The following is a 26,284-nucleotide window of genomic DNA, read 5'->3' on the forward strand; positions in this document are numbered from 1 at the left end:
TTTGAGTAGCCTATATAAAACGCTGCATGAATTTAGGTACAGAAGATTTCAGTGAGTTTTATGTTTTGCTCATGCAGCACATTTTTAATCCTTTTATGAAACATAATTTGTGGCCCCACTCACTCATAACAAATACACCTAGACTTGCAGATGATGGTAATTACACTCTAATAATATGCCTACCCCTCCGTAATCATTGAGATCATCTATCTTCTTCCCCTTGTAAATAAACATGTCAGTGGGGTGAACACAACAGACCTTCCCTCCATAAAACAAACTGTCGCTATCATTATTGTCAGTATGATTTACCGAGCAGCACTCCAAGTGTCTAAGTTTAACAGCTGAGATTGTTTATTTGACAAATTGCAGACCTGATCTGGAAATGGCATGAATTGTGTCATATCTTTGGGTTTCATCTTTTTATTATGTTTTCTGAAAGTATATTTTCAGCTCTGTCGCGCTGGGCTCTATTGTCATTCATAATGTGCTAATGTCAGGGCAGCAGGGCAGCTAAATCATAAAAGACACACGCTTTGGAGTTTTGATAACAGGGGACATATTCACGGTGTTTTGTGATTCAGTTCCTCAGTGATGCTTCTGCACAATGTGAGATAAGCGCCTCCTCCTGGCAGTTACTGTAGCTGTCAGGATGACTGCGCTTCATGAGAGGAGACACATCCCTCGATCCCTGTATATCTGATTATTTTCAGCTCAAACTATCCATCGCCACAAAACACCCGGTCAACTGTTAGATCATATCGAGCCGAACTCACCTGACAGGAAACGCCTGAATAAGATACAAATGTGCAGTGAACTGTGCGGAGAGCAAAAACCCCAGACAATTTAAGGTGCTCAATACTTGTTTTCTTGACATTTGCCTCCCAGAGGGCTGAGGGTGAGATAATATGTGAGTGAGAGTGAGATAAACACATGAACAAGTGATCCAAAAATACATTTTTCAGATTAAATGAGAAAGCAGAGTTTCAGCCTGAGAAACATCCAGAGGATGATGTTGATGTAAGAACAAACTGAATGTATATGAGGGAAAAAAAAGTGTTAGTCATCAGTCCAGCTGGGAGTCTGTGCATGAATTCTTCCTGCTTGAGAATCAGACATTAGCTCCAACCTAATTTGGGGAAATGAAACTAAGTCTGGGAATGATGAAAGGTAAAAAGAAGGCAAGTAGTTGGCTGTCTGCCTCCTCACACAGATCTATGGATATACATCTGCTGCTGCCACAAAGTTAGACTTGTTTTGATGAGTCTCATTGAGCAACATTCACATCTAATTTGTACATGACAAAGTGAAACATAAACAAATAAATTATGGAGAGAGAAAGAAAAGAAAAGAGAGATTATGGTTGAACTGATTCCAGAAGTAAGAAAGGACACTTGCATATCCTATTCCCAATACTAATAGTAGTATAGTATTAGTATTACTGCATGCCATAACTGTTTGTCCTTGTTTTGACATTTCCCAAATGTGCAAATGAAATGAAGCTCATCTTGTCTGTCTTCAGCCTCTACTTTGTGAATCACAGTTGCACATTTACATGAGCACAGGATCTGAGAGGCTTAATGCGTTGATTAACTCAAAGATGAAACAACCAGGAAACTCACTGTCAGAGGAAGATTTGCAGGCTGGAGAGTTGAGGGTGAGAGAAGTTTTCATTGCCTCAGGCTTACCAGTCTGAACTGACACAAGTTTTGTAGATTTGGTTGAAGAGATGGAGGATCTGGGGGGTCTTGACAATCTAAAGGACCTGAAGGATTAACAATGTTGGACCTAAGATGGGGTACTCTGTTTGGATTTTCAAGGTTGCCATATAAACATGTAGGCAAATGTACAAAGAAGAGGAGGAAATCAATCTTATGTGCAAACGAATGAATTAATACAAATATGGAGCTAGTTTGGTTTTGCAAATAACAAAACAGTAACACACATAGTTTTTTTCAAAGGCAAATACATGATCTGAACATCCAAAATTTCACATGTGCTTTCAGAATCACCTTATTGGAAAATAATGAGTACACATACCAAGAATTTGGCTCTGTTTTTTTTTTTTTTTTTGCATTGCTCTAAATGTACTTACAGCAGCTAAGAACAAGATCAAACAAAGCTGGACAAATACAAACACAACTTATTATGGGCCTACACAAGTATAAAAATGTTAAGGTTATCATATAGATATTATATAAATACATATAAAAAGCAGCATTGAACAACAATAAAATAAAAATAATAATAAAATAATAAAATGTTTTGTACAAGTGAAGTGTTCTCTAAGTTGTAAACTACAGTATATAAATAGTATGTGTCATATACTATTACTATTACTACTACTGTTACTACTACTATAAGTAGTAGTGATTATAATAATAATACTGCTCTTATATTTTAATTTAAAGGTAGGGTCTGGAGGATTTTCCAGTTGCTGTTTGTAAACACACATTCAAATTTGGCCCCTCCTATCAGGCTCAACTCTCCGGGGTGTATGGAGCCCGGAAGTATGGAAGAAGGCTTCACAGAAGAGGTTCAGGCAAGGCTCGCGCTGGTGCATGCTCAGACACGCTCGGGCACGGCACCTGCGCTCTCTCATTGGCTGGGGAAATCTCCGCCCAGAAGCGGTCCAAGCTCACAAAAACATCAAAATACAGTTAAAGGGCAGGAGCTCTGCAAACAGAGTCACCACCACACATGAGTAAAAGCCCATAGGTGATGATTAAGCAGGATTTCATTTGTATATGTCTATATTTTGTTTTGTTTGAAAATCCTCCATATCCTACCTTTAATCACCTTACATTGCAATGCATGCACTGTCAACCACCTAAATTTGCACTAGCATCATACACATATATACTGTAGTAATAGCTCCCTGTACTAGTCCTGGGACTAGACTATCATTTTACTGCTGCATGTTTTTATTCTTACGTTTTTATTCTTAAACTATATCTATCCCTATGTATATCTGTGTTTTTGTATGCATTGTGTAATAAGCTACTGGGTGCCTTAATTTCCCTCAGGATTAATAAAGTGTCTATCTATTTTTATCTATATTTACCTATCTATTAAAAAGCTGATAATAAAATAATGATAATAATAATAATAAAATATATATACAAAATATAAATAATAATAGTTCATCGTGGGTAAGACCCCCTTTGAAAGAGACTCTAATGGGTTTACTGGCTGTTCAAGAGGGCTGAATTTATTACAGACTTACTGGTTTATTGATCACTGCCTGTTAAAGTTGCATTGTCATTTTGCATGTGAACTCTTGTCGTGTCCTTCCACTATCTGTAGAGGGCAGCACTGCGCCGGAGTCGGCGTTTGTGTGCCTGCAATCAGAGCAGACGAAGAAGAAGCAAAGGCGGCCTTCAGCGATACAGCAGTTATTTTAGCTAAAACGAAAAATCACTTTCCCTCCTTTTAGATAACCGACGTAAGGGTTGTTTGGAATAAAGATCCATTCATGTAAGTATGTACGGCAGGCACTGTTAGGTGTTTTATGCGGTTATTTCGCCGCTCTCAGGCGGGAGCTAAACATCTACTGTTCGCTATTGTTTGCGTTGGGGAACTAGTTTAACTTGGGCATGCCTATGCTTTGTTAGGTTCAGTGTACTTCCTAGAAACTTAGTCGGGTAACGTCATGTAGCTGGTTAGGCCAGTGTGTTTCCAGCACTGGGAGACAATGTTGTGTGGTTAAGGTTTGTTGTGTGTTGGCAGCAGTGAAACTATGTGAGCTAACAGTTGCTAACCTTTGCTAGCAGATGATGATTGCTAACTAGAAGTCTAACGTTACTCTCGGCGGTTCTCCCGGCCGCGCGTAGCGCACGTGCGCTAAAGGCAATGCGTCCATTATCGGACACCTCCTTGTACAAGGTGCTTCCTGGACTCATTAAACTTAACTCCAGCTGTGTCTTTCTCCACCGTCAGCCCTTATCTTTGACATAGACGCGATTGTTAAGCGATGAAAGCCTCTGTACTCTCAAATGTTCCCAGAGTAAAGTTGGTTTTGACAGGACAGGCGCACCCTCTGAAGCTAACAGTGTCACCATCTTCCTGTCTCTCCATTTAACCCAGATCCTCCTTTGATAAGAAAGTAGTTTTAAGAAATTTAAAGTGGAAAACAACAATAGGTATGAAGCGTTAGCTATGACGGGGCATGGCTCACAGTTTGAGTTGGCGGTTTTATGGACAACGACAGAAATCCTTAATATCTAACGTTACACATGTTAATAACAGACATGGCGCTACGTTATAAGCTCATGTACTTGTCAAACTCATCGCGACAACAAATATATATTTTGTTATTCGTATCTTGCGAAACACTTGAAAACAGACTTTAAAAGCTGACATATTAGTCACTGCCATCGAAATCATGTCCGATAATAGACCTCCAGCTTTCAGATGCTATGTAAACCGTGTTTCCGGGCCTACAAAGTGCACCCTTTATCGTCCACAGCTTTAGTTAATGTCATTTTCAGTATAATTTTGATAACAGTACACTGTTTTTTAACGTGGTTGGCTTGTAGGCTAACAAAAATGTTGCGCCTCAATTTCCGGAACTACACGTGTGTCGTCATTGCTAAATGCGGAAGCGATAACACTGAAGGCAAGAGGACTTTCAGTAATATAATGACTGTGACTGAGCGTTGTAGCTGCCAGTAAACCAGTTGGACAACCTGCTGATGGTGATTTGAGCTGAGCAAGGAGTGTTTTTTTTGTTGTCATTGTCACTGTTGTTTTTTTTTTGCTAGTGACCATTACCAGTTAATATAATATGTATTGTCATTTCAGGTGTTGACAGAGGAGTGGATACTAACACAAACATGTCCGGAGCGTGTCAGGACAGAAGGAGTCGCTGGCAGGAGATTCAAAAAGGCCTGCAGTTCATCCAGTGAGTGTCGTGCTTTCGATCCCTGGTTGTTAAAGTAACTGAATTTTACTAATATATTACTCAAAAAAAAACCCTGATAAGTAAGCCAATGGGTGAAGTGTTCTGATCCTGTGTTTGCCACTTCCTAATGTTGCCACTCTCACTATTCTTTCTTGTCATCCTCTGTCTAAGAAATACTGTAGATGACAGCTAGATGAAGAGACTCTTCCCAGCTACAAATACTGGTCTGCCTGTGTTTCCGGGCTTTTATTAAATGAAAAGGCATTAGTCCTCCATAGAACAGCATGATGCAAGAATGATTTGTCAGCATTGCATCATGTATTGTTCAGATCAGCTTGATGGCAGTGAGACAGCTGATTAGTGGCTTTAAATTAGTTTTGTTTTTATTGTGAGGTGTTCTCCCGATCTGATCTGAGCTTTATTTTCATGCATCAGGCGCACTCGCAGCATGACCACGTATTGCTTTCAGAGCTATGCCAGGCAGCGCAGTGTTGCATTTCGATTAATCTGACAGGGCCTATTCTTTGTAAAACAAAAGTGATAGTTAAATTACTACTCTGTACGTCATTGTTGTGGAGTCAAAATGAAACTTCGCTGATGTCATGATGTGTTAAGGTGTCACAGAGCAGTGCTGGAAGAGTTATCCTATACTGCATTATGGAAATACTCAATTACAAGTCCTGTGTTCAAGCCTTTACTAAAGTAAAAGCACAAAATATCAGCATCAAATATACTTAAAGTACCAAAAGCAAAAGTACTCATTATGCAAAATGCCCCATTTAATGTATATTATATTACTGAATTATAACTAGTGATGCAATAATGTGTCAATTGATGTAATGTTACAGCTGGTAGGCTAATTTTGATTACTTGGGATACTGCTGGGTAGCTTAATACATCCTAATATATCAGTCGATTCACATTTTGCTGAAGTAGAAATCTAAATCTGCAAAGTAACTAACTAAAGCTTTTAGATGAGAGTAGAAATATAAAATGTGGCTCAGTAGAAGTAGAAAGTAGCATAAAATGGAACTCCACTAAATTAAAAGTATCTCAAAAACAGCACTTAAGTTACTGTCTTAAGACTGGTACACAAAATGTAATGGCACTTTAAAGAGCCATATTATTTTAGAAAGTATTTGGTGTTATTTACAATACACTAATCTAAACTCTGACGAGTGATAACTGATGCTAGAAATGTTTTGGAAAGCAAAGCAGCAGTTTTAAGACTTATGTGTTGCAGCTGTTTTCCTCATTAGTTTGCATCTGATAGAGAGCTCTGAGTACCCCAGTGGAAGTGTGATGATGATTTTCACCAAAACATACAGTACAGGCCAAAAGTTTGGACACACCTTCTCATTCAATGTGTTCTCTTTATTTTCATGACTGTTTACATTGTAGATTCTCACTGAAGGCATCAAAACTATGAATGAACACATGTGGAGTTATGTACTTAACAAAAAAAGGTGAAATAACTGAAAACATGTTTTATATTCTAGTTTCTTCAAAATAGCCACCCTTTGGTCTGATTACTGCTTTGCACACTCTTGGCATTCTCTCCATGAGCTTCAAGAGGTAGTCACCTGAAATGGTTTTCCAACAGTCTTGAAGGAGTTCCCAGAGGTGTTTAGCACTTGTTGGCCCCTTTGCCTTCACTCTGCGGTCCAGCTCACCCCAAACCATCTCGATTGGGTTCAGGTCCGGTGACTGTGGAGGCCAGGTCATCTGCCACAGCACTCCATCACTCTCCTTCTTGGTCAGATAGCCCTTACACAGCCTGGAGGTGTGTTTGGGGTCATTGTCCTGTTGAAAAATAAATGATCGTCCAACTAAACGCAAACCGGATGGGATGGCATGTCGCTGCAGGATGCTGTGGTAGCCATGCTGGTTCAGTGTGCCTTCAATTTTGAATAAATCCCCAACAGTGTCACCAGCAAAACACCCCCACACCATCACACCTCCTCTTCCATGCTTCACAGTGGGAACCAGGCATGTGGAATCCATCCGTTCACCTTTTCTGCGTCTCACAAAGACACGGCGGTTGGAACCAAAGATCTCAAATTTGGACTCATCAGACCAAAGCACAGATTTCCACTGGTCTAATGTCCATTCCTTGTGTTTCTTGGCCCAAACAAATCTCTTCTGCTTGTTGCCTCTCCTTAGCAGTGGTTTCCTAGCAGCTATTTGACCATGAAGGCCTGATTCACGCAGTCTCCTCTTAACAGTTGTTCTAGAGATGGGTCTGCTGCTAGAACTCTGTGTGGCATTCATCTGGTCTCTGATCTGAGCTGCTGTTAACTTGCCATTTCTGAGGCTGGTGACTCGGATGAACTTATCCTCAGAAGCAGAGGTGACTCTTGGTCTTCCTTTCCTGGGTCGGTCCTCATGTGTGCCAGTTTCGTTGTAGCGCTTGATGGTTTTTGCGACTCCACTTGGGGACACATTTAAAGTTTTTGCAATTTTCCGGACTGACTGACCTTCATTTCTTAAAGTAATGATGGCCACTCGTTTTTCTTTAGTTAGCTGATCGGTTCTTGCCATAATATGAATTTTAACAGTTGTCCAATAGGGCTGTCGGCTGTGTATTAACCTGACTTCTGCACAACACAACTGATGGTCCCAACCCCATTGATAAAGCAAGAAATTCCACTAATTAACCCTGATAAGGCACACCTGTGAAGTGGAAACCATTTCAAGTGACTACCTCTTGAAGCTCATGGAGAGAATGCCAAGAGTGTGCAAAGCAGTAATCAGAGCAAAGGGTGGCTATTTTGAAGAAACTAGAATATAAAACATGTTTTCAGTTATTTCACCTTTTTTTGTTAAGTACATAACTCCACATGTGTTCATTCATAGTTTTGATGCCTTCAGTGAGAATCTACAATGTAAATAGTCATGAAAATAAAGAAAACGCATTGAATGAGAAGGTGTGTCCAAACTTTTGGCCTGTACTGTACATACTCTCCATAGTTCAGTGCGCCAAAGAAGAAAGGAAACTTAAAATGCCTGACAGCAGCTGAGCTAGAGGCCAGCACAACAAAATAATGTCACATTTATTATTACACAATTTTACATCATGACATGTCGTGACACAGCCTTTGATTATGTAGCCAGTTTCAGATAAAATGAATAATCTGCGCAATTTCGCAGCATGCGTCGTGATCATTAACCGTTGTAGATGTAAACCTTGACAGTAACTTAAGTTATGTCTTATCATGCGGATGTGTGTTATTATACCGTTTAATCAAAATCATCACTGATCTGTATTTATGTCTTTGCCTGGTTTTTCCTCATTTGAACCATGTTTAGACATCTTAACAGCCTTATTTACCTAGTTTTAAAGATGTTTTAGTATAAGTGGACACAGTCATATAAATAATAGTTGCAATGTGAAAAATATGTATTTATTTTTTTAGAGTGAAGGTTTGTTTACAGAATGTTGTTGCTTTTGCTGACTTGTTTCCATTCAGCAGTCAGTGCTGTCAGCACCTGCAAACACAGCAACCTGTCAAACCACTGACACACAAACAAACACACACCTTCCTTTCTTTTCGCCCCACTGTCTCAAGTTCAAATGTGTTTCGTTTTGTGACAAAGCAGAACAGAATATACTATAGATATTAACAGATTAATCACAGGAGTATAATACAATTTGTTATTGTGCCAGTTCATTTAAATCAATAATTAAGCTGCTTCATTCATTTAATTTTGATAAATATGAAGCGTACAATGTGCAGGAGCGCAAATGATCAAGTAAAATAAGTTGCAGCTGTACTTTGTGCTGAAATAAACTTCATAAGCTCTTAATGCTACTGAACCCCTAATCAGAACAATTCCTTCTTATTCAGGGTGTCTGCAGGTCCTTAAAAAGTCTTAAAATGTTCTAAATTCAGATTCAATGGGTCTTAAATATCTAGCCTGACAGACCCACTGACTGTTTACAATCATTGGAGAGACCGTATAATTGCAATAATAAAGAGCATTTGTGTCAGTAATGAGATTTTGTTTTCTTTTTACATTTAAAGGAGCTATATGTAAGAAATCTAAAGCAAATAGTCGTAAAATCCTCCTAATATGTCACAGAGACTAAAGAATAATGTTCATATAACATACTGATCTCACTGACAACAATAGAACAGCCAGAATATTCACATTTAAAAAATTTTTTTTACAGTCTGCAAATCATGTTTATGTTTTGAATTTGTGTTTTGGCCTGTTGCGCCACCCACCACCGTCTACCAGTCACGCAGTCAGTAGAGTCTCAGCATCAGTTACAGTTAAGACTGAGCTACAGCAGCACGGCAAGCAGCATTAGCAGTGTCCCAGTACATAGCATTAGCAGCCGGCTCCTCCTCAGCTGTATCCCGGCAGCAGCGTTAGCAGCAGAGAAGCCGGACTTGCTGGACCGGCCGCTGGAAAACCGAAGATCAAGGACGCTGCGACGCGGCCCTGCCATGGCAGCCGCCCGTGGGCAAACAAATCAGTCTCCAGCGTGCTGCTGTCCAGCAACCTCGAATCTGTAGGGGAGGGGGGGCGGACACGACTCGCGGCAGTATTTTGAATTTGAGTGCAGTAACCGTTTTGGCCACATTCTTACATACAGCGCCTTTAACACATTGAACTTAAACTTACATTGACCTTACTTTGAATTTGCATCACTGTGTTTACTTGGAAAGAGTACTTACACATATGTGTCACACATACACACACACACACACACACACACACACACACACACACACACACATATATATAAAACGTGTATTTCAATCGCAGGTTTGGTCTTAAATTTCATATAAGGTGGTATTAAAAAGGTTGCAAAAAGTCTTGAATTTAACTTGGCTTTATCTGTAGACACCCTGTTATTTATGTTTTGTTCTTCTGAAACTTTAAAGGTTTGTAACATGAACTTTTTTTTTCTTTTAGATCAACCCTTCCATTTCCTGGAAGTCAAGATCAGTATGAGGTGAGCTTTCATCTTGTATCAACACTTGTATTGAGTTAAACTGATTCAATGGAAATGATTACAGGGTCACATGAAAGGCAACCTGTTATTGTCTTTTTCCAAAGTAAAGGTGCCTAAATGAAAGGACAAATCAGGTGCAGTGTGTTTATTTTCTGCCGGTTTGGTTCTTTTAATCTTTCAGGTGTTCATTAAGGATCTCGTGTGGAATCTTTTTGGAGAAGGAAACGATGTATTTAAAGAGGGAGACTGGACAAAATCCATCGAGATGTACACCGAAGCCTTGAGTATAGCAGAGTATGCTGACTCAGAAGACATCTGTGTTCCAACAGGTTTACTGGAAAAGCTGTATGCAAATCGAGCTGCCTCATACCTAAATATTGTCCCGGTAAGTAGATGGTGACTGTCATGCTCGAGTGTTCTCAGTTTCAGTCCCAGTCACTTTGAATTCCCTCTTGCTTTGACTCTACCAAACAGAGGTTAAACAGTGTAGGAAAAGTCTAAAATACAGCAAACAGTTTTTGGTATCATAAAGTAGTGTATTGTAGATTAATAGGACCTGCAGCTGTCTTAGGTTCTTGGTTACATATTATATTTGGAGGCCCCGGGGTTTCTCACAGGTTTAGAGATTACTTTCTTTACTTTACTTTACAAATCTCTACATAACACCTATACCAAAACACAATTCACAAAATGTCAGAAAACAAAAGGAAGTAGGTTCTTAAATGTCACTGCAGGTTCAATAAAGAGCACTGTTTTGTAACACCTTACTGTCGTCAGTTTTGAAAGCATTTCTAAGACTTAAGAATGGTCTTCTGTCTCTGGCTCATTAGGCAGTGTTAACCATTACCTGGTTTTGTTTGAACATGTCCCCAACATATTTTGCCATTCATGTACATGACACAGTTTAGCAGTCAACTTAAATTATGCTGTTGATTGACCTTGTCTGTCTGCATTCTGAATCATCAATAGGTGCATTTCCATCCACCTGTTTTTATGATTTATGGGCTAAAACTGACATACCGCCATTGTATAGACCACTCCAAGCTCTCTTCACTGTCTCCAAATGACTTTAAGAAACTCATCTGTGCACACAGGGCTGTTGCCAAAATTCCTTCAAGAGCACAGAGCTGTATTATTAGTTCAAAACTATTTCCATTGTCCAGCGTGTTCTCCATTATTATACAGCCATTCTTTCCCTCGTTTGACGTTTGACTGACACTCTCCTATTTATATCATTGTGTTGTGCCCTCCTCGGCAGTAGCTCCTGACTGGATAATTAGTGACACCTGCTGCTTATCTCAATGGACCAACTCCCAATATTATAAGTGGATGGAAAAGCACATAAATTCACATTTTCTTTTTTTTGCGATGTTCTGAAGATTTAGTTAAAATTTGTGCTACATTTGGATGGAAACCCAACTAATAATACCAAATCATAAGCAGGTTTCTGCCCCCATTTCAGTTGTAGTTTGGAAAAAGCTTTGGTTATGTGAATATTTGATTGGCTACTTGAAGTGTCAATGCCAGTATTTAATCAAAAATTCTGAGACAGTTATTATAGACTTTTCTTGTGGCATACCTGACTTGTCAAACTCGTGTGTAGCTGTCTTGATAGGATATTAACTGTTAATGCTACAATCTCACATTACATCATTTATCACATGGACTGTTTTGATTGTGTATTTTTTTTAAGCACTTAGCATCATAAAAAGACCAAAAAAAAAGGACTTTATACCAGCATTCAACTCCTGACATTGACACTGTGCATAGTTTGACAGTCTTAGTTAGCCTGAGGACAAGGCAAGTTAATTTGACATAGGGGGGGCTGACCTCTTCAATGTTGTCAACTTTTGTAACAAGATTTATCTTCTTTTACTTTAGCATACATTATATAATGTAATTATAGTAAAGGGAGTGCTGGAGACATTATATCCTTTTTCTGGGTGAGTACCAGGTTATTTCCTTATCTCTACTGTAGTAGAGTATACCAGGAATGAGTCTTACAACCCGCGACTGAGTGACCATTTTACCACTCATGGTTCCCTCGTCTCAAAGTCGGTGGGTTTTTTAGCCGCCAAGAATATTTTTGACCAGTTACGCATTAGAGGTCAACTGATTAATTGGTTTGGTTGATTAATTGGCGCTGATAGGGCTTCATATAAACTAGCGTTAATAGCGGAATGGGGCTCAGATAGTGGCTGATAGTGGTAACCTCCACTTGTCACGTGGGTATGGCCGTAACATTTTTGCACTGAGTACTGGAAGTTATCGGTCGATTATTCGGCTATTGGCTTTTTCCTGCCCACAATTATCGTTATTATATTGGTAATTAAAAATTCACTATTGGTCAACCTCTATTACACATGTTGGTCTTTGGTTAATTTTGTTAGTCTTCAGTTTAGTAGCACTACCAGCACTGTGCTGCACTGCATCAAGAACAAAGGTAATGAATAGGCCATGTATGCTGCACTGGCTAGCTTGCCTTGGCTGCATGGCCACCATGTTAGCGCAGCAACGATGTCCCGCCACCATGGTTTGGGATGGCGTTGCCAGCAGTAAATACCAAAAAAGCGGCACCACAAGCTAACTCTGACTCAACCTGGGTGGTGCGCAGTGCAGAGTGGCTTAGGCTAGCTAACCAGTGCAGACCTAAGGGCGGACAGTGAGCACCATGTTTCTGCATGTTAACGCAGCTAGCCCTCTGTCAGCAAAGCCAACAAAAAAATGAAATAACAAAGCGAGACATTTTTAATACAAAACATTACAATTTCACCACTTCCAAATGGATAGCACTTTGAAATGTGGTGCTAAAGCTCATTGAGTCAATGGAGTGCAGGACTAAAAGAAAAGTGTCTCTTGTACTTCACGTCATTTTGTGTTTTTCCTCTTCATTTAATTGGTTAGTTACCATTTAATGGATGTTGGGCTTTCAAAAGCAAAATGAACCAAAGCCGACATCCCTAGTCAGAGACAAAGATGTGCTCTGCCCTCTGTCCTAACTCCAGGCAAGAAAGCAAATAAGCATGTTTCCCTAATGTCAAAGTATTCCCTTTGAGGCAAAAAAACTGGTGCCTTCATTCACCAGTTCATTTACTAGACTCTTATTACACAGGAATTGTAATGATGTAATCTGGGATCAGTTGCAGTAAACTTAGTTTGACAACATAATGAGTTGCTTTAAGGCTCCATAAAATGTACAATTTAGTAATCATGCAAACATTAAACCAAGGAAATGCATTAATAAGAAAGGAAGCTGATGACTAATCATTATTATAAATACATCAAATAATCCATCTGAAAGGTGTGTGGTGCATACACAATGAAGTGACTTATACAATGTACTACATATACTATGCACAGTGACAGCATACAAGCTCTGCTGGACTTCTTTTCTAGATGGAACAGGTAATATATGACACTCCAAGTGTCATGTTAAAGTATAGTGATAAATAAAGTCTTTTTGGGTCCTATGACAAAGTCACTGTTGGCATAGAAACTCAGGATCCATTAAGAAAACATTGGTTGAGAAAAACTGATGCTTTTAGAGGAACATTCAGTTCCTCTTTCCTGTCAGTGTCCATCTGTATTGAATCAGGTTACATGGCAGTAAAAACACTCAACTGTCTTCAGGGAAGCCACACCCATACCTGACTCAACTTACTGAACATGTAAAGTCAATTTATAATCAAACAGTGTTTTTTTTGTTCACACAAGCACAATGTTTAAGTATAGCTCTTCTCATTCTGGGACATGTCTGGGTTTTTTTTCTCAGGGACTGTACGACCAAGCATTAGAAGACTGTGAAAAGGCTCTCCAGTTGAACGAGGGGAACCACAAAGCTCTGTACAGAAAAGCAAAATCCTTGAAGGAGATGGGGAGACATCAAGAGGCCTATGAGGCTGTTGCCAAATGCTCTTTAGCAGTGCCTCAGGTAAGGTGTAACGTCTGTGTGTTTTATGTTGATTTATCCAAATGTGCAGGAGATCCACTCGCTTTTAGCAAATTTGACAAAAATTAAGCAGATTGAAATGCCATCCAGGCTGCCTGCGGGAACAGCACACCCAGTGGAGTCATCATGTTTCTGGCATGTTGCCTGACACTCAGATCACTGTAGGGTCATCAATGAATATTCTAGATTAAATATTGAATTTTAACAAAAAAGGCATTAGATTGTGAAAATTAATGTTTGATTGTGAATTAAAAAAGCAGCACTACCATGGCTGTTGCAAAGCAGTGAAACTTTATTTAAACTAGTATGAATATTACCTAACCTGTATGAAAATTAGGCTGAGTAACATCAATTACTAAACATCCATTTTGATTTCACCCACCCTCACATCCGATTTTGAGATCAAATGATGGTCTTTAAATTAAGTTCTATGGTATAGGACATTATTTTATGTGTTCATTTTGTATTGTGTAGGTATGTAAATATTTTAAAAGACATGCCTATGTTGAAGAAGTGTCTGTACCATCTGATCTTGGACCACCAGAAAAAACTTTCTGTTGCTGCTGTTACACAGTTCAGACCCAGCTCTGCCACAGGTCATGAGCATGCTGTGATGAGAACCTGACTGGTGAGCGCACTAAGATTGCTTCTGTTTGATGGGTGGTAACCAGCAGAAAGGTGCATTACTGCCACCTTAATCTCTCAAGACAGATTCTGCAATTTACATTGTAGAATCTGTCGGCAGCCCTGTGTGAAAGACGACTGGGGGGGGGCTTTGAGTTTGAACGATGCTGTGCTTTAGCCAATCACAATGGAGGGGGCGTGGCCGAGGCGTGCAGGTGTCCCCAGGAAATGTGTACCTACAGAAACAGCAAGCTCCGCGTTCATAACGACCGCTTCACCCAAAACGCCGTCCCATCAACGTGAATTTTTTTTTTTCCAGCGGATGTCTTAGTTACAACATGATTGAGCTAACTGGAGTAGTTTCATGTCGTATCCGACAACGGGAGGCTTTTAACAGATGACGTCCTGATGTTAGCTTTGCTAACTGTCCCTGTCAGCTGCAGCCACTGCTGCTTTCTAGACATCGTGATTTCCCATAACTTAATAAATACCACACATATCAACACAAAACTGCTTTGCTAGCTCAATCATGTTGTAACTAAGATATCCGCTGGAAGAAATATTTTATTCACGGACTGTTTATTGAGTCATTACCTTATTTTTATACAGTCTGTGGTTATTACAGACACCGCTAACGGCTAATGTTAACAGCTAACGGTTGGCCCAGCTAATCTACAATAACCATGTTATTAATTAGTCTACAAAACGTGCACACAGAAATAGTAATGTTTGTTCAATCATTGTGTTTATAGACTTAACAAACATCAGATTAGTCTAAATGGTGATATAGTGACGTGAAAAATGTGATATATAGCTAAACTCTGCTGGTTTTCTACCCGAAGTATTTGTAAACAACACGGCAATTCCCTGGGGGCACTCCCAGAAGTGAAGGGCGTGAGCGATCGCCGAGGCCCCTGCACTTCCGTTAGTCGAAAAACTTCGGGCTATGCCTCCAGAGGTAAAGGAAGGATACCGATGGATTTCCAGATTGCTGCCACCTAGACTGAGGTCGCTGATCTGCTATTAACTCCTGCTTTTAGTACATCTCTCTTTGTGTTGTATTGGTTTGCCACCAAATGGACATAATGTGCAAAAATGGAAATTTGAACCTTTTTTATTTTTATCTTTAAAAAGGGAATAATCAAATGTTTTTTGGCTGGTTTTGACAGCTTCAGTTTTTAGAGCTGCAACATTTAATCGATTAAGTGTCAACTATTAAATTAATCGCCAACTAATTTGATAATTAAGTGATTTCTTTATTCCTCTGACAGTAAACTGAATATCTTAAAGCTGTGGAGAAAACAAGGCATTTGAGGGCATTATCTTAGGCTTTGGGAAACACCGATCGTCATTTTTCATTATTTTATTGAACAAACAACTTATCCATTAATCAAAAAAATCTCTGTGTAGTTCCTTGTTGCGTGCCTGTTAGTGTGCTGTCTTAAGTTAAAGCCATTTCTGGTTAAACTGATGTAGGTCAAATTTTGGTGTAATAAGCAGCCACTTTTAATTTAAGGTTTGGGAGACTTTTTGCTGTTTTAGTTGCAAGTCCTACTTTATTCAATTAATTGATAATTATTTTATTTCTATACACACTCCATCACTACATGTTAGTGTAGTATAATACTGTATATGGAGCATTAGTCTGGATATGTTGTGACAGGAACACGATTGACAATCAGTAAGAGTTAGACCTCTCTTAATCTGCAGGATGATAAATCACTGAAGTTTAAAGGCAAATTTCATCCAGTAACAGCACATTAGAGGTGTGTCACTCCTTCAAAAGTTGAGAAATCATTCTTGACTTTTAAAAGCAACTTTCCCCCAAAAAAATCCAAACCTTTATTACAATATATTAAGGAAAATGTGTCAAAAAAATAATTGGTTGAAGAAAATGAACAAAGATCAAAGTAGTGGTTGTCCAGGGTGTGTTTGAATACACACTGTTAATTTGTATTTTCCTCCCCAGGATACCAGTGTCACACAGCTGACTCAGGACCTTGCCAAAATTTTGGGATTGAAAATCCGTAAAGCTTATGTAAGGAGTAAGGTACGTGTGTCAGGAACTATTTCACAGTACTTCATTTTCTAGTTAATGTAACAAATTTGAATCTGACTTTCAGCTTCATGGCTAACAACAATTGAGACTATTCTAACACATCCATTGAGGGCTGTCCTCATGTAATGAACAGTCATAATTTAATTGAGCTAATTGTTTTTTTCTAACAGCCTGCCTTGAATGTTTTGCGAGGATCAAGTTATCAAGATTCACAAGGTGAAAAGGTAAGCAACATAACTATCTAAAATGCATACCTACACTCTCCAAAGAAATACATATTCAGTGAATTTCTTCCGCCTCTCTTCAGTTTTCCCATGGCTCGTCTTCAGTTGAAGATATAGAAATTGGTGAGTTTAATACTTAATGCAGCTTTACACAATTCATTTTAAGTGGGACGGGACAAAGGTCACTTACCCTGTTTTTCCCTGATGTGTTCTAGAAGTGCCTCAGCTAACCCAGGATAGCAGCATTTTGGCTCCAGTCCCAGCTCCAATCCAAGCTCCAGCAGCAGTGCACCCGCCTCTGAATGAAACAGTAGTGGATGAACTTCCTCCTACCAACAGTATCTCATCAGTAACCCTGTCGGAACCGCCAGGCTTTGAGTCCGTTTCCCTGCCGGTGTCTGTCCCCATGCCTGTGTCTGTCCCCACGTCGGTCCCTCTTCCCGTGCCCTCATTTGTAAATGGATGCAGAACCAGTAAGCCTTGCACGATTCTTGAAACCAGTCGAGATTTTGACGCAGACATCATTGGGGACGACCTAGATGATCTACTGGACCAAGCTGGCCCTGAATCAGCCATGGTTAGTGAACGGATACGACCGCAGGGTCTCGCTGGCGAATAAAATGCGACAAAGTGTCGATTTTTGAGCAGAAGTGTGACTCTTGTTTGTCTCTTCCTTCAGGTTATACCCACAGTGAAGGGTCCTCTTCCTTTGCCAACCAGTATTGCCTCGGGCAGTTCCTTGTCGAGTCCATTCCTGATGCCATCTCACATCAACCCATTTCCCTTCAGCAGTGCCCAGCAGTGCACCGTTACTCTGCCTCCACTGTATCACAAGTCGGGGTCAAGTGCGTATTTTGGTATGGACACTTTTGACGCCCTGCCCCCACCACTGGACTCTCTGGATAGTCTGAGCATAACGGACTATAAAACAGGTATGCTGCCTTGATACCTGGACTGCTTAGTCATTGAGTTTTACTTCAGTATCAAAAAATATCAGCTGACTAATACAATATTCTTTTTCTCTCCTCTGTTCAGATTATGCTCCGAGTCCATTCATTCCACAGGTAATTATTTACTTATTATTTATTGCCAGCCTTGATGTAGTCAGGGGCGTATATTTTGTCAGAACTTATTTTTCATTTCTCCTTTTTATCCAGCTGAACAATAACGACACACCAATGGGAATGGCTGTGGGTATGCCTGAAGTGAAGGGTCTTCCTGCTGCTGTGGATTTAGCAAAGAACCCCTTAGCTGAAACACATGAATTCAAACAAGCCTGCTCAGTCTGCTACGTCAAAACTGGTGAGGAACTGTTTCTGTTTAGTCTGTGTGTGTATGTAGTCAGTTATTTGTAAGAAAAAGCAAGTACTGTTTGGTCTAACATTTTTTTCTGTAAACGTTGACATCCACAGGGCCCGGTGTGTTGGATTACACACTTCATACAGAAGAGCATAAATGCAAAAAGGATGCTTTACTCGGCAGAATCAAACATTCACCGGACAAAACGTGGAAGCTCATACGGCCCAGACCGACAAAAACACAATATGTTGGACCATATTACATATGCAAAGGTAACATTTATTTCCTTGTTAAAAAAATGTATGCATTTGCCTTCATATTACCGTTATTGGTTTAAAAAAAAAGTGGAAAATGTAAAATTTTTAAATTACATTTTAGCAGGCGTAGTCAGTCAAAATTCAGAGAGGTTCAGGTACCTGTATTTATAGCCCTAGCACAATGAACTTAAGGCTTACAAGTAAAAGATAATGAGACAGAATTTTCTGAAAACAAATAGTGTCGCTTTAAGAAAAAGTGTAATCAGAGCTTTGAGCTGCCCCTTTTCTCTTTATTTATTCTATTTACTAGTAAAATGGGTGTATGCACTGACAGTACTTTAAATCTTGATTTGAATGGATGTAGTGCTGTTCTCATGCACACGCATAGCTGCTCATTGATGAGCCTGGACTGTTACTTGGTTTTTGTTAATGTTCATAGCACTCAAAGCTGACTCACCGCTGTAAGGTCGATCCAAACATGGTCAAGGTGTAAAGTGCTACTTTGGCTAGAGCAGGGGAAACACTCACACAGTGTGTAGCCAGAAAGTAGCAGGTCAGTTGCTCTTGTGCTGTCGGCTCTCTCACATCTCTCTTATACTGCTGGTCTCTGTAACTAACTGACTATGCACGCTAAACAATTGATTTAATTGGCTCAATTGAGTGATGCTATTGCCGTGTTAGGTGGATTAGCTGCGCCCACGGTCTATAGCCGTGACTGCTGGGGGGAAAAAAAAGTGCTCCGTGAAGGTGATTATTTCTTTAATTGATTTATCAGAAATTGGTCACAGGTTTGGATAGAACTGTCACTCCGTCCAGGTCCAGACCGCGGTCATTCGTTGATGCCTACTCTGTAGCACATATTCCCCTACCTATCCTCACTTATTACACATAAATATTTACATTATTCAAGGAGCTTTGTGTTGCTGTCACTCTTACACACTCACAAGTCATGTCAAGGTCCATTTATTGCCATTCTACAAAACACAGCTGCACCAACAAATACAACTTGTAGTCCCTGAAAGCTACACCAGGAAAAACAAATGCTGCTTTGTAGACTTGTAGTATAAATATAATATCTAACAGCAAATACCAAAATGTTGCCTGTGCTGTTTCAGAGGTGGCTGTTGGAAAAGAGTGCCTGTACCCTGGCCACTGCACATTTGCATACTGCCAGGAAGAGATTGATGTTTGGACTCTGGAGCGGAAAGGGTTTATCTCCAGAGAGCTCCTCTTCGATCCTTATGGGCCCAACTCCAACGTCAGGTTGACGGTCCCCAAGATCTTACAGGAGCATCATGGGATATTCATGTTTCTCTGTGGAGTGAGTATTAATTTAATTTCTTAAGAGAAATCTAGTGTGACCACAGGATGTTGTGGTGGTGTGTATTTAATAGCTGCAGGTGTACAGTGCTGCTGGAAGTTGATACTGTTAATGACACCCATTCCCAGCTTTGTTTTTCATTCCCAAAATATGCTTGTCTCCACAAAGATATTTTGTACATGTACACATTTACATTTATAAGCTCTGGCTTTGCTTTATCCAGAACAAATTGAAAATATAAGGCCATTAAATACAAAAATGTTTGTGATGAATGTAATGCTGTGCTTCATTCGAGCCTGGTTGTTGCTTCTGTGTAACATTCGTCTCGTGCTCATTAGAAGCTGCAGTCACTGCTGTAATGAGTCTGCTGTGTTTTTATAGAATATTAAGCTTTTCCAAATGCATGTCGTTTAATTTGCAGGTGTGCTTTGACCATAAACCCAGAATAATCAGCAAAACCAACAAAGATGACCCCTCGCTTTGCTCTCATCCGGTGACAAAGCACGACTTTGAGGATCATAAGTGAGTCCCTTCACATCTCACAGCTTTAAAACCATCACTTAGTTTATGAATTTACAGCTCAAGTAATCTACCAAAGCACACAAGACCTTGTGCAAATATGTGAGGGAATGAGAGCAGGATTAACTCATGGACATCCTTTTTTGTCTTTTAGGTGCCTGGTCCACATTTTGAAGGAGAATACGGTCCGCTATTCCAAAATCAGACCCTTGAGTCATCAGTGCCAGCTGGATCTTTGTCGCCATGAAGTCCGCTACGGCTGCGTGAGAGAGGACGACTGCTTCTACGCTCATAGCCTCATCGAGCTGAAGGTCTGGATGATGCAGCATGAGCTCGGTAAGACAGCTTTTTCAAACACTTGTCCAAGGATAGGCCTGTCACCATAATTACCTTATTGACATAGCGTACGCGATATGGACATGACCTTGAGAATTTCGCTGAATGAATGCCACCAACACTTTAGCCAACACGATGCCAGAATAACCAGCAGGGTTTTCCCGACCACTGTAAGACGCAGCAATTCTCCCATTTTTCTCTTGCATGAGCCGGGGAAAAAAACAAAAACCGAACACTCAAAAGGCAACACAGCGTAGTTTACGGGTAGCCACACATTTGAAGTGGAGAGGCATGGTCCTGATAGTTGTTAGCTTTCCAATGCCTGGCAAGCCAAAAAGTCTGTTGTTTGTAGTTTTACCCTCCAACAACTTCATCCTCCACACCCTAAATCCAACAGCAAACTGCCCGACTCCCAGGCCACCCATCCCCGGCAGCACACTGGCCAGATTATGTTCCAGAGCTTTGCTAAGCTTGTCAATTAGTTACAAAAATGCATGTCTCGTTTGGGTTTTTGTTGTCCAGATTTTGTATTAAGTCCCAGACTAAGTCATTTTGAATAAAGGTACTGTCATTTTATACATACTTTCTTACATATATTAACAGGTGGTACTTTTTTAAGAATTTGTTAGTTTTTTTTTTTTTTTTTAAATATTCCAATATCTGAATATTCTTACGAATTAAAGGTTCACTGCTCTTTGAAAGAATGAACCTGCATTATTATGCTATCATTTTATCATTCTTTCAGTGGCATAAAATGATCTCAAAATGACTAATATTGTTTATCGCAATTATTGCTGGCACAATATGTCGTCCAACGAAAGTAGTTATCATGACAGGCCTAACCGAGGGCTGGATGTTGTTGTACCTGGAATACAGTTGTTCGAAAATGTTCTTTTATTTCCCACTGCTAAATTTGATGTAATTTTGCTTCTTAACTGTTACTTATTTTTACTTTTATTTTGCATCTCATAGGTATCACTCATGAAAGTATTGTCCAAGAGGCAAAGAAGTTTTGGAATGCAACAGCTTCGTTGCAGGGAGCCCAGGTAAACCCAACATGAGGACTCTGTTGACTGATTTATTGTGTTTAATGCCTTTATTTTTTCCAGTGACTTTGCAGTTATTTCACCATTTATTGATGATTATAGGGCTGTACCCGAATCTGAATCCTGTCACTTGAATCAGATTTAGCCATTCAGTACGAATATTTGCTGATATGTTTTTCTCCATGTAAAGTTTTAAAGTTTGAACAGGGCTCAGTGGTTGTGCAACAGTTTTTGCCGACACTGGATATCAAACAAAAGCCAGAGACTGTTTTGTATTAAGTATCTGTGAGTTGTAAAGTCATAATATCCAAGCAGAAAAGATGAGGTAATTTCGGGATCTTGAGGTAAAAAGTTTATCCTCCTCTTTGCGGCTGCATCGTGCCTGCAGCTGACTGCACCAAACAGTAGCATGAAAGGCAAGAGCGCTTAGTCCGCAGCAAAATTTGGGAACCAAAACGTCCTCAGAAGTACACTGCACAGCACACTGGCTAGCAAAATATGAATAAATAAATGACTAGTCGACTGAGGGGTCTCTGACTGACGATTTGTGTTAGTCACAAAGATTCTAACCAGTTCTCAAAATGTCACCAGCAGCTTTCCAACGCGCAGAGAAGATTCGGGCCTCCAAATCTGAAGATGATGTTTGTTTGCGGCCAGTGCTGGAGAAATGGCCAACTAAGCGAAGCTGACAAAAACAAGAAGTATTGCTCAGCCAAGGCGAGACACACGTGAGTATAAGAAGTAACACGTGACTTGTCAACAGGAGGTTGATTGATTGATGACTGAAACAGTGTAATCCAGTGCGTCACCACAAACTCAGTTTCTGTCTCTTTTTCAGGTGGGCGAAAGACAGGCGGGTGGTGCTTGTAAGTTCCCATGAAAGGAAAAAGTGGACAACAGTAAGACCACTTCCAACCAAAAAACCCATCCCATCTCAATTTGAGGTACGTGCCAAACATTTCTATCCCAACGTTGTCAGCTCTTTGTGTTTCTGATTAAAACAAATCTCCTGCAATGGTCACCAAATGCTATTTTCCTTCCTTAGATTTGCATGCATGTGACAGCCGGCAAGAAGTGTCAGTACATTGGGAATTGCACGTTTGCTCACAGTGTGGAAGAAAGAGACCTTTGGACCTACATGAAGGAAAACAACAGTGAGTTATGTCAAGGAGATGTGCTGTCTTACTTTGGAGAATTTTAATCAGTAGAATTTAATTAGCATGTGATGCACCAAAAGTAATCACCAATTTTATCCCCTCATTTAGTTCCAGATATGGATCAGCTTTATGAGCAGTGGCTGCAGTCTCAGAAGCCTGGCTGGGGTGACGAGACCTCCAGTAACTCTGTCAGGGAGAATGGCAAACAGATCCACATGCCAACAGACTACGCTGAAGAAGTGGTGAGTTTAAAGAACAGCAAATATGATGCAGTGATTTGTCTGGTGGCAAAGTTTGTGGATAGACTGGCCAGTGGTATTTGGTTTATACTGTATCTCTAACAAACAATTTTTAGTGAAAACTTTCAGCTTAATTACATTAATTTCCTCTTCCAGTTTGCTGATAAGAATCCTAAAGAGACAGTTCACCCCAAAATCAAAAATACATATTTTTTCTCTTACCTGTTGTGCTATTGATCCGTGTTAAGTGTGAGTAGCCAACTGTTGGAGATATCGTCCATAGAGATGTCTGTCTTCTCTCAAATATATAGGAACTATGCAGCACTTGGCTTGTGGTCTGTTTTCAGAAATCATCACCTGGTTAAGCAAGATTTATACTTGTGCATCAGCTCTATGCAGTAGCCTACGCATGTGGCCTTTGTGAACATTTATACTTGTGCGGTAGTGTGTCTGTGTAACTCTGCAGTTACACCTCCAAAACACTAGATGGTGGTGGGATTTCTGTGAAGTGCTGTAAAGATTAGTTGATTAAAAACACACATTAAACACGGCTTAATAGCAACAATTGCAAATACACAAATCAGCCTCACTATAACTCGCAGCATTCACAGACAAAGCACTTGTCTTTATCTGGACACATTTTCCCCACAGACACAACATGCTAATGTTTTTAGCGCAAGCCTATGGCATTTTACATTGTATGAATTAGCCTTGCAGCGAGCAGACTTTTCCTCTACTGCATCTGCTAATGGAGGCTTGTGCTTGTGACAGTGGGAGATGTAAACATTAACAGTGTTCTTGACTGAAACTGTGATGCTAGCTAGCTCAGTGGTGCTAGGTGAGCTAGCAGTGGATTAGGGCTGGGCGGTATACCGGTTCGTACTGAAAAACGGTGTTTATTTTCGTTATGATATGAATTTGATCATGTTGGTCATGTTTGAAATTCATATACTGCAGTATCGGTGAAAAACTCCACCGCTTTGTGAAAAACTGCATGGGTTAATAGTGCAACCGTTAAAGAACGTTTCTCAACACACAGTTGCACCATCTACAGTCCATAATATCATCAAAAGATTCAGAGAATGTGGAGAAATCTCTGCATGTAAGGGCAAAGCTGACAACCAACGTTGAATGCCCATGATGTTTTATCTCACAGGCTGCACTAGATTTAAAACTGTCAAGATGGTATAAAGGATATTATTACATGGGCTCATGAACACTCGGGCAAATCATTGTTGGAAAACACACACAGATGCTGATGCATCTGCAAGTGCAAGTCAAGACTACCATGCAAAGTGAAAGCCATTTATCAACAACACCCAGAAACACCACCAACCTCTCTGGGCCCGGGCTCAGCAGAGATGGACTGACACAAATTGGCAAAGTGAGCTGCGGTCCACGTGTCAATTTGTTTATGGAAATCATGGACGTGATGTCCTCCGGGCTGAAGAGGAAAAGGACCATCCAGATTGTTACTAGCATTTGTGATTGTATGGGGGTGTGTTAATGCCCATGGCATCATGGGTAACTCACATCTCTGAAGGCACTATGAACGCTGAAAGGTACATGCAGGTTTTGGAGCAACATATGATGCCATCCAGACAACATCTTTTTCGGGGACGTCCCTGCTTATCCCAGCAAGACATTCAGACAAATTGTCTCCCATTGAACATTTGTGGTGCATTATGAAGTGCAAAATATGACAATGGAGACCGCGAACTGTTAAGCAAGTTAATTCATATATAAAGCAAGAATGGGAACGAATTTCACTTTTAAAACTTCAGCAGTTAGTGTCCTCAGCTCCCAAACACATACTGAGTGTTGTTATAGTAAAGGTGATGTAACACAGTAGTAAACATGCTCATGTCCCAACATTTATGGAACGTGTTACAATCGTCAACATAGGTTGAAAAAGATTTGCAGATCACTTGTCCTGTCTTTCTTTCCAGGGTTGTAGATAATCATTCAGTTGTCAGAATCTGTTGATGCAGTAAAAATTGTTGGTGCCTAATGGTTGAATTTTGTTAACATCTTGTTTTAATTGTCGTTATTTGCTAAGTGCCTAAAGTAAACAGCAATATGTTTGAATGAAACAGGCCGTAATGAGTCGTTTGTGTAAATGAGATTGCTCTGTGTGTTTTTGCAGGCTGGCAATCACTGTTGGCTGTGTGGGAAAAACTGCAACAGTGAGAAGCAGTGGCAGCAGCATATCACTTCAGAAAAACACAAAGACAGAGTTTTCAACTCTGAGGACGATCAGAACTGCTGGCAGTATCGGTTTCCCACGGGCACTTTCAAAGTTTGTGAGAGGTAAGATTATCAGCCACGGAGCAGCACGTGTCTTTGGTTACCAGCGTGATTCCAGTCGTTTTTGATGGTTGACATTTGATCTTGTGTTCTGGCAGGTACCTCAAAGGCACGTGCACAGAGGATGACTTGTGTAAGCTGGCACACGGGGAGCAGGAACTAAGAGAGTGGATGGAGCGCAGGGAATTCCTTTTGATGAAACTTGCCAAAGCCAGAAAAGACCATCTTATAGCACCAAATGACAATGACTTTGGAAAATACAGTTTTCTGCTTAAAGACATTATATAATGATGTGGTGACAATATTCATGCTCTGTTGCAATGAATGCAGTATTCAAACAGTCTTGAGTCAGGTGATCCTTGAGAGCCTCTGAGGTGCACAGGAAACAGCCTGATCACAGCATAATTTTAAAGAGGGCGTTCAGGACCGGCTCTCTGATTGGTGGCTGGTTTACTCTGATCTGAACTCCAGGAGTGTTATTGTTAACAGCAAATTCTGAGTGGAAGTCACTTGACGCTTTGCTATGCACCCGTTCACTAGAATATCAGAGAGTGGTGCTGAGAATGGCATGTGTAACCCTTGATCAGAGACGTGTTCAGATCAGTTGACCTTAAAGTAATTTCTTTTCATAAGCAGTTTGTATATGTTAATGACCTTTACCCTTCAATATGTTGAGTCTAAAACAAATTGAGTTGACATTCTCTTATTTTAATCTGTCAGCATAGGTCATTTTCACTTTCCATTTATCTAGTAGTGTTACCAGTGTAATGGGCACCATACAAAATAAAGCTTCTTTTTTAAATCAGTGTTTTCACTGCTGTGTGATTCATCAATTACACATCTGTAAAATTGTATGTTATATTTTACTGATACATTACATGTTGTCTGCAGGGTCTTAACTAAGTTGATCAATTTAATGCAATTTTTCCAAAGTATTAAACCTCGTAGTTTATTTGCAATATGTTTATTTGTCCAAAGAGCCTGTTTAACGTTAATGTGAATTTATTAATTGCTCAGATGAGTAGTGGGATTCTGTGTAGCTTATTTATGGAATGTGACATTTTTACAGCTAACTATGCCA

General features: G+C 40.0%; 1 protein-coding gene across 3 annotated transcripts; it reads left to right on the forward strand.

Annotated features, from left to right (window-relative positions):
• The first annotated feature begins 3,344 nt into the window (after positions 1-3,344).
• zc3h7a (zinc finger CCCH-type containing 7A) lies at positions 3,345-26,008 on the forward strand. 3 transcript variants are annotated; one of them, XM_033645266.2, is made up of 23 exons: positions 3,345-3,474; positions 4,801-4,900; positions 9,827-9,866; positions 10,048-10,251; positions 13,639-13,797; positions 16,409-16,489; positions 16,669-16,722; positions 16,806-16,845; positions 16,938-17,299; positions 17,402-17,654; positions 17,758-17,786; positions 17,880-18,024; positions 18,135-18,293; positions 19,394-19,599; positions 20,021-20,121; positions 20,273-20,454; positions 21,427-21,500; positions 22,092-22,228; positions 22,339-22,444; positions 22,546-22,654; positions 22,766-22,899; positions 25,043-25,206; positions 25,302-26,008. In XM_033645266.2, the coding sequence occupies exons 2-23, from the start codon at positions 4,833-4,835 to the stop codon at positions 25,489-25,491; spliced, it is 2,997 nt and encodes a 998-aa protein (XP_033501157.1). In that variant the 5' UTR covers positions 3,345-3,474; positions 4,801-4,832; the 3' UTR covers positions 25,492-26,008. The 3 variants fall into 3 exon arrangements, with proteins under 3 accessions (XP_033501157.1, XP_033501159.1, XP_078017400.1); XM_033645268.2 differs by having other exon boundaries at positions 22,095-22,228; XM_078161274.1 differs by lacking the exon at positions 3,345-3,474 and adding an exon at positions 4,570-4,694.
• Positions 26,009-26,284: the final 276 nt, after the last annotated feature.

This window comes from Epinephelus lanceolatus, chromosome 18, assembly GCF_041903045.1.
Source record: "Epinephelus lanceolatus isolate andai-2023 chromosome 18, ASM4190304v1, whole genome shotgun sequence".
NCBI classification, from domain to species: domain Eukaryota; kingdom Metazoa; phylum Chordata; class Actinopteri; order Perciformes; family Serranidae; genus Epinephelus; species Epinephelus lanceolatus.